The 13,589-nt window shown below is 35.2% G+C and overlaps 1 protein-coding gene across 11 annotated transcripts in view; it reads right to left on the reverse strand.

Annotated features, from left to right (window-relative positions):
* LOC129732802 (probable G-protein coupled receptor CG31760) overlaps positions 1 to 13,589 on the reverse strand; it is a 177,562-nt gene that overhangs the window by 58,669 nt on the left and 105,304 nt on the right. For all 11 annotated transcript variants that reach the window (XM_055694065.1, XM_055694068.1, XM_055694072.1 and 8 more), the window contains one exon: positions 7,199 to 7,435. In XM_055694065.1, the coding sequence (XP_055550040.1) occupies positions 7,199 to 7,417 (219 nt within the window). In that variant the 5' untranslated portion in view covers positions 7,418 to 7,435. The remainder of the gene's footprint in view (positions 1 to 7,198; positions 7,436 to 13,589) is intronic.

A 13,589-nucleotide genomic window follows, 5' to 3' on the forward strand; every position in this document is an offset into this window, starting at 1 on the left:
TTGCGTCCTTCAGAAAAACATATCGTAAAGATTTTACAAGATTTATAAAGTATATGCAGGTTTAGAGGGTTTCACAGATTTTCTAATTGTACAGGTTTAGCCGAAATAACGAAAATATTTTACGATACATATTGCAGATTTAAAGTTGATTTCTATCTCTCATATTTTATTGGTTTCGGATTTCTACTTAAACGATGCACTAATTTACACTAATTACTCTTATCTCAAACAAGTTGAAACCGTAGTGTCTTCAGCAAAGTTGTTTTCTTAATTAGTTAGGATTTTGTGGTTAAAAGCAACGCCTTGGTGCTACATTCCGATTCGAAACTCGACCTTCTGTTTATTAAACACAGGCTTCGCAGCCAACTGTTAAGTGTACAGGACAATTGCGAGGATAGCGCTACGATCCTACTGACACTAACAGTCTCTCCTGAGTCAGGACTCGAACCTACGACGACTGGCTTGTTAGGCCACCATCGTACCTCGAGACCAGCTGGGAGGTCAAGTTGGGGAATTTTGTGGTTATTCCACCTAAAAGTGAGAAACGAATTTCATTTTTCTCATTTTTTGCATATAAAAATTCACTTTGTTTGGCAAAGTTTTAGCACCTTGTATAAAAAACAACTTCGTCGAAGACACTGCTTCTATCCATACTTCTATCTGGCAATTTAAATGAACTATTGTGAAGTTTTCTTTAGAATGCCCCTTAAAATCATTTTTCGACATAACTTTTTATTGTGATTTTCTATAATTTCTCAATGTTCTAACTACGATGTTGGTCATGTTCACTATAATAAAACATACGAGTTCACCGACGAAAGTTAATTATTATCTCTCATATTTATTTAGTTACTAGCTGACCCGGCAACTTTCGTCCCGTCCATTTTTGTGTTTAATTAAAAATTTTTAATATTCCAAATTCATTGATTCTTTGCGATGTGTTTATAGTCTGCAAATGCACGACGAATCGGCCATAGCATATGAATAAAGTCAAAAGTCAAAAATGGCATTTGGAGAGAATTTCTGGCCGCTGAGCGTCATACTAGTTGAAGAAACACCCATATTGGATGTTATTCAGTCATTTTCGGTTGTTTCCCAGGAGTCGGAAGTTGTCATCTTTGAGTTTAAAATGGTGTCTGTGGTCGATTTTAGCTAAATCCGGATATTATTATTTTGGGTGGAAATTGGCCATTTTTGGCTGTTTTCCAGAAACCCGAAGTTGCCATCTTACAATTCAAAATGTTGTCTGAGGTCAAAAATACCCATATAGGGCATTTGGAGACATTTTCTGGCCTCTGGGCATCAACCTGGTTCCAGAAACACCAATATTATAAACCGGAAGTTTTCATCTTAAATTTAAAAATGGATTCTGGAGTCGAGTTTTGCCTTTGGTGCATCGACCCGATCGTTTTAGGCTGTTTTCCGGAAAACTTGGTTGAAATATCTGTTTAATTTGTACGGGAGATCTCCCTTCCCTGCCAGAGTACGGAGGAGTGTCAAACCACCATAGAAATTTGTGTTTGATTTGTATTGTTGTGTCCCATCCAGAAGTGGGAGGGTTGTCAAACCACCATGAAAATAGTTTTTGCTCCCAAAAACCTCAACATGCCAAATTTGGTTCCATTTACTTGATTGATTCTTGAGTTGTGAAGAAATTTGATTTTCATTTGTATGAACCCGCTCCTTTAGAAGAGAAAGGGGTGTTGAACCATCATGAAAATTTTTCTCGTTCTCAAAAACCTCAACATATTAAATTTGGTCCTATTTACTTGATTATTTCTCGCGATGTGCAGAAATTTGTGTTTCATTTGAATGAAACCCTTCCCTTCCAGAAATGCGAGGGGTGTCGAACTAATATGAACATATTTGTTACCTCTAAAAACATCAACATGCCAAATTTGGTTCCATTTACTTGGTAAGTTTTCGAGATGTGCAGAAAGTTGTGTTCCATTTATATGGGAACCTTACCCTCCGAAAGAGGGAGGGGTCTCGAACTGTCTTAGTCACCCTTCTCGACCCCTAAAACCCCTATATACAAAGTTCCACAACGATCGGTTCAGTAGTTTCTAAGCCTATGTGGATCAGACAGACAGACAGACAGACAAAGTTGCAGTTTTATAGATAGATACCCGATCAGACGATTATAACGAACGGGTAACACAAATATATCTGAACTTGATAGAAATACCAAAGCCTGTAATATTCTTGACATGCCAGAATGATAAAAAGTACTGGATTATATCAAATTTTGTTATCATACACTTGGATGTTCAAAATTGTGTTTTTAAAAGCATATTTATAACAAAATTTGTTATTTAATTAACAAAATATTGTACACTCTAGCTAATTCTGATCTTTTTCCGCCGAAAACCTTACACAACTTGCTATAATTTGAATAATCAGTAAGTAATTTTGATAGGAATTTTGACATTTTAACTATTAACGAGACCAAGTTTAGAACAAAAGATGATACAAAAAGTTCGTAACAAAATATCAAGATTTGTTTTGATCATGATATTTTTGACTGATGATAAAATAATGCGCTAATATAAAATTTAGAATACTAATTATTGGAACAACATTGCTGAAGACACTAAGGCTCTAGAATGAAAATTTTTGGGTCAAAATAATTTCGATCACGTTTTTGCAGCTTTGGAAACAGTGTGCAATACCTTATGCACTGGTGCTGAATCTGGTTGAAAGCAGAAACTTTCTTCTCCAAATAATTCTTCGGCACAAAACAGCAAACGGTCTTTAGTGACATGTTGTAGATAGTACCATAGATAACATACATCCAAGCTAACTTAGCTTCATGTGTAGAAAGTTGTAATGGTTTTTTAGCATGTCGCAATACGCAGTATGATGGCGATAAGAACACTTAGTGGTCAATGATTCGATGAAATCGTTAGTTTTCCAGCTCTTATCGGTATTATTGCAATAAGAAGGGTTGCCGTTTTTGAATGTAGAAATTTTGAGCAGTTAATTTATACATGATCGACAATTTTATTCAATTCCAGTTCATATTTGCGATAAATTTGTTTGTTTTAGTGTTGATATGAAAAAAAAAATTACACAAACCTAAAAAACAGCCACAAACCACAAACCTAAAAACCACAAAAACAGTATTATATCTTTGCAAAAACAGCGACTTTATAATCTGTGAGAATTTTCATGCGTCTGGTAGCTTCGACTATAATTCAACGCTGCCATCACTAAAGTGGTTAAAGTCGCAAGTTGCAGAAAGATGTCGTTAACATTCTAATCTGTAAGAATTTGAAATCTTACACAGATAACAGATATCCAAGCTAGAATTGAAAAAAAACTCCAGAGATATTTCTCTGGAGTTTTTTTCAATTCTAGCTTGGATATCTGTTATCTGTGATAGTACTCCTTATTACCTTCACACTCCTGTCGATTAATAGCAATGGTAACTTTCCTCTGCTGTATATTGTTCCCCAAACAATCACAGCTGAAGCATTTTGGAATCGTTTTACTTCTCTTATATCAGCTGGAATATCACGGACACATGGTCCATGCACACGATTATTTTGCTTGTTTGAAACAGCTTCCAACGTAAACAGTTTTTCATCAGAATGAAGAGCTTCTCCCGATCTGTATGTTGCTCATTCCAGCAAGATACAAAATTCTGATTTTTTCGCTACTTGAACTCATTGTAATTTTCTGTTGAAAAAAGTCTAACACTGTTTTTATCACTTAGAGCAAGCATGCAAAAAACGACCCCCGGGGCATAACGCCCATGTTGGGAATACGTAGCGGTTCATGAGACCAATCTTCTGTGCAAGTTTGATAATTGTCACTAGCAGCAAAAATAAACAAAAATGAATTCTGATTTGAGCTGCTTGCAGCGTTGCCGTGAGTTTTTTTTACTAGTGTATGAACTTTATTACCTGGTATTTGCTCTTTTATATCTCAAGTGAACCTATAAGTAGCTCAGCTATAAGTAGCTGTATCAAGTAAAGAAATGGTTAAAATTGTATAATTCGCTTGAACATTTATTGCTTTCTGCTACACTACAGCCCCACCGCTAGTGCTGAGCTAAGGCATATGAAACTATTGCATTGGCATATTATACTGCATCTGGGGCGTTATGCTACGGTAGATTGGAAAGTTTGCGGTTTAATCATATTTTTTAATAAAATCATGATGATTTTGTGTAACAGTTATTACAAAACAAAATGATGGCAGTGCATTACCAACTGAAAATTTTCTCGACTCAGCACTGGGGTACGGTGTATCGTTGTACTTATCCTACAACATACAAAATGTGCCGAAAACAATATCGATAACGAATTCTCTCAACTAATCTAATTGATCGACACCGCATTAGCTCCCAGGCTAGCGAGCGATATTGTTTTGCATTAGCAACTAAATAGTGTATCTAACTTAAAAAAAGATTTGTTGTTTGTGATAACCATAACTACAATATTGACAATGTTCCTTAGGGCGGCGTATTATACCTGTTTCCCCTTCAAAAGAACTAGAAACATGTGTTGGTAATCGAAATAAACCCAGCTGATCAACAGGGTACGCCTCCCGATGCGGAAAGAGGCACTCAAATGTGTTTATCAGTATCACGGTGACACCCTGTAGATGTCTTCTGAAAAGGGCGAAACTTTTTTTGCCGATTTTTTTTAAATCAATATAATTCAAAAACGGTAAATTCTACAAAAAAGTGTTCTATAAGTAACTTTTAGGAAATTGTCAGGTTGTTTTACACTGGAAAAATAATATACCTTAGTTTTAGTTTGCATTTAATTTTTTTATTTTTGAGAATAACTTTTTCTCCTTAAATATGCTCAAGTTATGATGTATGAACGAAATGTAGCCAACAATATTGTCTTTCACCAAAAATTTTTTTAGCCAATTCGGAGATGACTATTTTTTTTAAATCGATGCTTTGTGTTTAAATTGCATTTTTTTCAGTGTAGGACTTGATATATATTTTTTCCATATTTTTTTATGAAAATTCAGACAATTTCCTAAAAGTTACTTTTAGACCACTTTTTTTGTAGAATTTACCGTTTTTGAATAATATTGATTTACAAAAAATCGGCAAAAAAAGTTTCGCCCTTTTCAGAAGACAGTCTAGACTAATTTTGGAAAAAGTGAGTATGCAGAGGTGCTTAATTAGGTGATGTTTCCACACCCGAAAAGTTTCAACCAATTCGGCGAGGGTGCTGCCAATCCTTGAGACGATTTGGGATGAAATTCGTCTATCCTATTTTGTGTTGCTTTCCCATTTCGCACTTCAAGCATCTACTGAGATTGAAATGCGTCAGTCTGTTGCTGTCTCTCCCAAAAACAGCGTAGTGACGGGTGCGCCGTCATGTAGTTTTATCTTTTTCTGTTATTATTGACTATGGTACCCCTGAATTCCAATCAAGTCGACATAGTGACCCTCACTATCAAAGTCTTATCGATTCTACAAATTTACCTGATTCTAACAATTTTCCAGATTTTGCACAGATTTCATATTTTGTAGATTTCACAGATTAAACAGATAACAGATAATGAACTTGGAAGACTTTACAGATTACACTGGTCAAAAAAACGCTACTCCAATGCTCAAAACAGTTGTTATAGCCATTCCTGTGAATTTTGGAGCCCCTAGTGTATACAGAATTGCGTCAGAGTGTTTCATAGTGATTGCTCGTTGGGTTCGTCACTTTAACTTGTGTTTACGAGAGAACCTATTTAAGTTTCTGAAAAAGTTATTCGTTCTAGGGGTTCCAAAGTTCATAACAATGGTTAATAAGCTATAATTTTCCATTTTTTTTGCCAGTTTGGGCTGGCCAATCCTGTGTATCAGTGTTATACATCGTTTAAAGTTTCCATAGATCATAAAAATTATACCGATGATATTGTTTGTACCGATTTCACATATTTACATATTTTAAGGATTTCATAGAATTGACCGAATTCTAATATGCAGCAGATTGCGAAGGGTCTACAAATTTGCAAATTGGTCCAACTTTTTCTCATAACAAATAATTACATTACGTGGCATTCATTGATTTTTTACATCATTCTTACACGTAAATTTAAAATCTTATGGTGTTTCACTCAACTTCTCTTTCTATTTCAGTTTGTTCTTTAAATTTTAATTTTTTAATTGAATCTAAGATAATTATTATTTGCCTAATGTTTATCTTGAGATGGAATTAACATCACTTTTACCTCTTTTTCCAAAGCATCTATCAACACTTCTTACTGGTGAAGCTTTTGCTGAATTTTATTCTCAGTCTCAGCAGCTGTTTTTTAATTGCTAGCTGCGTCAGGTAGCTACTAGACGAATCCAGTCGATTTAATTTTTAATATATATGCCTACGGATAATCTCGTTAATTTCATTAGGCAAAGTAATGAAAAGTTTTAATGGCACTGGAAGCAACCGCTTGATCTCGATGAGAATAAATTGAAAAGTTTCTTTGAAGATACGAAAAGTTAAATCGAACCTTCAAATTCTACTGCAAACAACCACAACGCTTGTTTTGTTACTGGATATCTATTTTCTTCATTATTTGGTTTTCTTAGTAAAAGATAGAAAAGCAGCTTCTGAAACTCGTTCCGTCTGCTTCAATCAAAATAAATTGACAGAGAACATTCACTACGCTATACAAGCTTATATGAAATCCTGATGCTTTTAATCAAACATTTTTCATGGTGAATCAGTACTAATAATGTCGTTTTTATACATGTGTGAGATGCGTGTAGGCACTCATTCATCTTAATAACCCAGAAATCTCCCAAAGAAGAACATACGATTTTGTTTTTTGTTTTTGCTTTCAAATCTATCTGTTAGTATTTGTTTGATTTGTTACGTGATGTTGTTTGGGTAGTAGTCTAAAAACATAAGTTATTGCAATTTATTTTCTGGTAAATTTTGCACCAGAAAAGGTTTCTTTTGGTTTTGGCAACACGAAAACTATCAATGTGCCGTAGTTCTTATTAAAGTGAGTACCACAAGAAAAACCAACAAGGTTTAAGAGATACGAATGGTCATAACCCCTATACACGATTTGGAAGAGCCTTTTGTTAGATCATCAGATTTCTTCCATATACTATAGATTTGAAAATACGACAGATTTTGTAAATCCGCTGATTTCTTACGTCCTCCGGATTTATTAGAGTTTTAGTATGAAACACATTTTTTTTCGCTCACTTAACACATAAACTTACCACGTTAGCTTGCGTTTTCGCCAGAAGGATAGCGTTCCTACTGTTTGCCACCGTGAAGCCTCCCGCCGTTCCAACACTACTGGTACTTCCATCGTTTACTCTTGAACCACTTAACTGTACGGGACTGACGCAACCGTTCTGGAGTAGCAAAAACGACGCCAGAACCAGCTTCCATTTCCATGCTATGGCTAACCAGGGCCATAATGGGATTTTACACATTGCGACCAGTCATGTGACCTGTGAACAAAAGGGCGAGAACGAAATGGAAGGAAAAATTAGTGTGCTCTGTAAGTAGAAAAGCTGTTACCTGAAGTTCAAAGTATTTTAAAATTATTTCATATAGCCGGAAGAATCGTATAAATGTCAGTTTATGTGGGAAGTTTTAGCATTGTTTTAATGGTACTAGTAGCAACCGTTTGATCTCGATGGGAATAAATTGAAAAGTTCGTTCGGCTTGTGGGCACTTGGGGTGAATGTGTATTTTTTGTTATTGATATTCTTGTGCGGATAACATATAATTCACTTTTTTGTTTTCAAATAACGTTGTGATATTGGAATCAATAGTCGCTTAAGCACTTTTCTCTTACCTTTACACACTTATTTTTATTTTTATTCGATAAAAAATTGAGCTGTTGCCAAAAAGGAAGGCTGATATCGATTCGACAGGTACCATCCCTGGTCGTAGGAAGACCAGGCTGATGGTAGAAAATAGTTTTTACTTCAAAAAACTTTCACCGTCATCACTTCTTCCATATATTTTTGTCGTACGTATTTGAATCTAAGCTCAGGCTGTAATTTTTTGTTGGCAGCAAGCAGTTCTATTTTTTATAGGATTCAATCACAAACAACTATAAAACTTCAAAACAACTTTTAGTTCCTGCCCACTGTTTTTTCTGCACACCGTAACGGTGCTGCTATTCTATCATTACAAAAGTGGATGATGGAAAATAACATTCGAGGAAAACTTACAAACAAACGATCGATGTCGCCATTGCAACGGGAGTCTTTTCAATTAGTGTTCTTTTATCCTGATTTGAATCTTTCAGGAAATATTCAAGTGGTATGTTGGCATTTTCTCCCTGGTTCAAATTTATTCCCTTATTTTGAGCGTTACTTTTTATTCATCTTTTTTTCTGCTTGTCTTCTGGATAATGCGGTGTGTTAAAAGTTCGAAGATTTGTCCCCTGGTGCAGAAAAGTTACCTACCGTTACTGTTAGTTACCGCCATTGCCCTCTGGATGACAGCGGCTTTGGTATTGTTTCCACGTCTGTTTTTCTGCCCTTCCTTCTCAAATTAAGTTTTTCCGCCTCACTTGAAAACGGTTTGATATGAAAACAGGAAAACATAAAGCTACCACATGTGGTGATAATGGAATACAAAGTTTGTTTCGTAAATTGGGGACCGTTTTGAGCAATTCAATTGTGTTGTTGGTTTTATTCTTTGGGAGAATGATTTGGGTTTTAGAAAATCACGGTGTGCTGTGGGAAATTCGTTTTAGTCAGGTCTGTGAGGTGTTTATCGTAGAACTGCTCTATCTGTCGCTCGCTTTCACATTCTCAATGGGTAGATAATGTGTGGCATCATAGTCGAGGTTCGGTGCTTGGGCTACCTTTTCTGTTCCTGGGTTCATTTTTTTTTGTTGAGCCAATCATCATTTTTTAAAAGATAAGCTGATATATTCAAATAGGGTAAGAGCACCGGCTTTGTCCATAGTATGCTATGAATGAGAGATATTAGTCCTTCTTCCTTCGAAAAACATGTAATTGAATAATTTCAACGGGAAAATCGGATGAAATCGCCTATATTCTGCACTAACAATGAGTTTAAATAATCAAATTATGTTGTATTGTTTACATATTTTCCAATCAAAAAACTTCTCTAGGCTCCGGTTTTGGCCATAGCATTTCTAAATTGGCCACTTGGGTCTCCTATTGTGGCCAATTCGCGAAAAAGTTGAAGTCACGCGAATTTATTTTATATTTTGACTTTATCATATAGATATACAGTCATGGAGTAAAAAATAAATACACTTGCAGTGTTGAATGATTTTTCGTATTTGCGCAGTGATTTTAATTGTTGTATGATGTTATGTTACGTCATTAAGATCTGCAGACACTCTTTTTGAACGAAGAACGGAGAAATAACTGGAGAAATTTCTTTGTCGGTGATTCCGAAATTTTTTTGCGTGAGTTAGTGTTTTTAAAGTGGTGACAAAAATAAATACACTATTGAAATATATATTCAATACAATCCAAATTAGCTTCATTTCTCTACATATTGTTAGCAAAGTGATTTTTTACGTTACAAAACTCACTTTCAAAATTTTATGGCCTGTTTTTTGTTTTGTAAAGCCATATTTAATCTTCGTGGAATGTTTACCCCCAGGTTTTCACGAGTAGAAGCTGAACTAGCATTTCACGCTGCCTGTCCGACGTTCCATAACTCTGTTTTATTCTTTGGATGATGCTTTGCAACCTAGAATTCCCCAATCTTCCATAGAATTTCTAAAGGATTTAAATTAGGGGTCTGCGGTGGTCAAACTAATAATTTTATATTTCGTTTGAAAATCATCTTCGTGTTTTCAATACTGTATGCTTAGGATCGTTATACTGCATATAGATTCGGCAAAGTGGCATGTTTTCTTCGGCATATGGAAGCAAAATCGACCACCTAGGTACACAGGAAACTTTATTCTACTTCAAAAGCGACACATTTTGGCAAGAACTGAATTTTCTAAAAAGTTTTTAGACTAGGGTGCAACTTAATGGCACATCGTGTTTTGGTCGGATGAGTCGAAATTTAACCTTTTTGTTTCAAACGGTCAGCAGCTGGTGAGAAGACCGGTGAATACTGCTTTCAAAGCACAATTAACCACGAAAGTAGTAAAATTTGGAAGTGACCACAAAACGGTGTAATACTGTTTTCTGATGCTGGTATGGAGCCCATTGATTCTATAACATAGACTATGAATACTAACGACTGTGTAGATATTTTACGTAGCGCAATGCTTCCGTATGCCAAAGAAAACATGCTTCTTCGTTGGAGAGTAACGATCCTAAACATACAGCATTGAAAACACGAAGATGATTTTCAAACGAAAATATAAAATTATAAGTATGACCAGCGCAGACTTTTAATTTAAACCCTTTAGAAATTCTAAGGAAGATTGGGAAAGTCTAGGTTGCAAAGCATCATCCAAAGAAAAAAAAAAGAGTTATGGAACGTCGGACAGGCAGCGTGAAATGCTAGTTCAGCTTCTACTCGTGAAAACCTGGTGGTGAACATACCCGGAAGATTGAATATGGCTTTACAAAACAAAGGACAAGCCACAAAACTTTGAAAGTGAGTTTTGTAACGTTAAAGGTCACTTTGCTAACGATATGTAGAGAAATGAAGCTAATTTGGATTGTTTTGTATATATATTTCAATAGTGTATTTATTTTTGTCGCCACTTTAAAAACACGCGAAACTCACGCGAAAAATTTTCGGAATCACCGACTAAGAAATTTCTCCAGTCAATTCTCCGTGCCTCTTTTAAAAAGAGTGTCTGCGTATCTTAATGACGTAACATAACATCATACAACAATTAAAATCACTGCGCAAATACGAAAAATTATCCAACACTGCAAGTGTATTTATTATTTTCTCCATGACTGTATTTTACCAGCAGAAAATCCTCGTTTTTGAACTAACCAAAGGGCCAGTATATATAATAATCTAACTAAATAATGATATTCTATTCACACAAAGCTAGCAGGGCAAAGTTACTTCTAGTTAGAATTCGTTTAAACTTAGTAGGATGTTTAATAACACTGACAGCGCATCATTGACCTATATTAATTTTTCGTCTGTCATTGATCTACATTAAAAAGCTTCCGCTCTTTCCTTTTTCACATAGAAACTTTTTCGTATTATTTGCTAACATCAACTTCGGTAACTCAAGTGCCATTTTTTATAGTCAGGCACGGTTGAGAATCCGAAGCGTTAGTTTTGGTAAATACAAATGAAGTTACAGATTTGTAAATAATCTGAACAAACGGAAAATTTCTAATCCCAAACCAGTTTTGTAGTTTTACATATCTCATGCGATTGAAATATCAGCCCGAAAATTCATACATTTCATGTTTTGCATAAACATCAATACGTTACCATGGTTTTGTTTACATATGGCCAATATCAGGATTATGAATCATGCAATTGCATTAATATGTGGCCAAGAATGGATCAATGAACGTTTTTGGAAGCTGTAGGTAATTTTGATATTGCAGAGAAAAATCACACCAAAATATTTACTTTTTTTATTCATGTGCTGTAGTTAGTTGTGCCTGATGCTGATAACAAGATTTGTTATAGAAATGGGCAAATTAAAACAAAGTTATGCTCTATTAAAAATAGCTTGCAAACTACCTAAACGTTAGGCTGTATAGTGAACTGGAGAAAGCATAGTTAGTTCTTTCATTAAAACTAAAATACGCATATTTCTTTGCTTAAGTTTGCAATAGTTTTGTTGTATAGTATCAGCAGGTTCAATAGGAGACTTTAAATTAGGAGTAATCTAAGATACTGGTGCTTATTACGGGAGTCACTTCACGGTGAAATCAGAGTGAAGTGAACAAAATCCTATTACGGGACTCACGTAAGTGAGAAAAACGTCGCGAAGTGACATCTGCCGTGGAATCTGGGTTATTATGAGTGTCATATCAGTGAAGTGAGAACGGAAAAAGCGAAGTTTCGCGTGGAATTATTCACGACCATTTTGAACGGTGAAATGATTCCACGAAGCTGCCATAAGTCTTAAAGTTGATTGATTTGTGATCTAATGGTAAATATTGGATTCATTCTTCAGTAACGTAGCGAATCAGAGTTTGATCCGTGCCTTAAAGCGGTCAATTTTTCATTTTTTTGCCCGATGAAAAAAATGCAAACTAGTTCAGGAAATTTTCGATACCGAAAAAAAACATTTTTTTTATGCCGAATGTCTTAGAAATGCAGAACACGTCAAGATCTGGTGTTATCTAAAAAACGGGAAAAAACGACTTTCTGGGACTTAGACATTTTTGAGCTGGGAAACAATCTCATTTCACTTGTCCTATTCTTAATTTAACTTCACTGTCAATCTCACTCCACGGAGGTGATTTTTGTCACCTCGCTTGAGGTGGAATCGGGAATTGGTCAAAAAAAGTGAAGTGAGCGTGTGAGTGAAATATATTTCACCGTGAAGTGACTCTCGTAATAAGCACCACTTTTTCACAATTATCAATTTTGTTCTATCATGGCCAAAACCGGTGCTTCTACCCTACTGTGTGAAAAAAAGATGCAAATATATACGTATCTATGAAATAAGCATTTGAGATTTTCTCAGCTACTGGTACAGAAGGAAGAGACAATCCTGTTTTTTCTTTTTTCTGCGACTTCTCGCATCATCATTTTATTTTTTCGCAATTTATTCGTTCAGTATATCTTTCAGGAAAAGCAATCTGATTATGATAATTTTTTTGTAGTATCACGCATATGTGAGCTTAAAAAAGGCTGAGTCATCTGATCAAATTAATCCACGTACTTGTAAACGTCCCGAGTAATAACATAATCATTGCCTACATCTTGTTACCTAACAATTTCTAAAGTTGTTAAAGCAAACATTATAATATTAATAAATACTACTAGCACACCAAAGTCGTTGGAAGTAATCTATTACTCGTTCTACCTGCGATTGACGAAATATGGTACCGGCGAGCTCCTAGATTCAGTCCAAGTTCTGGGTTTCATGAGTGTCAATCGAATGTTGTCCTGAGAAGTGTTCCATCACAATACAAAGTGTTTTTTTTTCAGAATCAGTGGCGTCTATCTTTTTCAGTTCACCTAAACCATTGAAGTGCTCCTTAAACAGGGCGTTTTTGCAACCAAGCTACAGTAGAAGTATATTCTATTCGTTCACACGTTTTCACTTCACTATTTTTGTGAAATTCCTTTTTTTATCAATTAATTATTTTAAATGGCTAATCATAAATGGTGAATCCTCAACACTGATAGGTATATGATCGCTTTCGCAATCAAAATTTATCATTCGTAGAGATTTGAACCTACATATGAAATTAGGGGAATTAAGTTTACCGCAAACTTGATTGTCAATGTGTCAACATCAGTAAGCCTGCGTAATTCGTGTGCACAGAACCATTTTTTGAGGTGTTTTCCTCTTTGTCAAACAACGATTTGGCAAGCTGTTTGTAGTTTAGAAGCTTATTCGTTTAACAGAGCTTAGAATTTCTGTTAATGAAAGGATATAAACATCTCGTGTATTTGATGCACTTTGCTTGTATACTCTCAATGTGCTCTTTGACAATTTGTTTTTATCGTAATTATCTCAAGTACTCAGCCTTGTCAGAGCAATTT

The sequence above is a fragment of the Wyeomyia smithii genome, chromosome 3 (assembly GCF_029784165.1).
Source record: "Wyeomyia smithii strain HCP4-BCI-WySm-NY-G18 chromosome 3, ASM2978416v1, whole genome shotgun sequence".
Taxonomy (NCBI): domain Eukaryota; kingdom Metazoa; phylum Arthropoda; class Insecta; order Diptera; family Culicidae; genus Wyeomyia; species Wyeomyia smithii.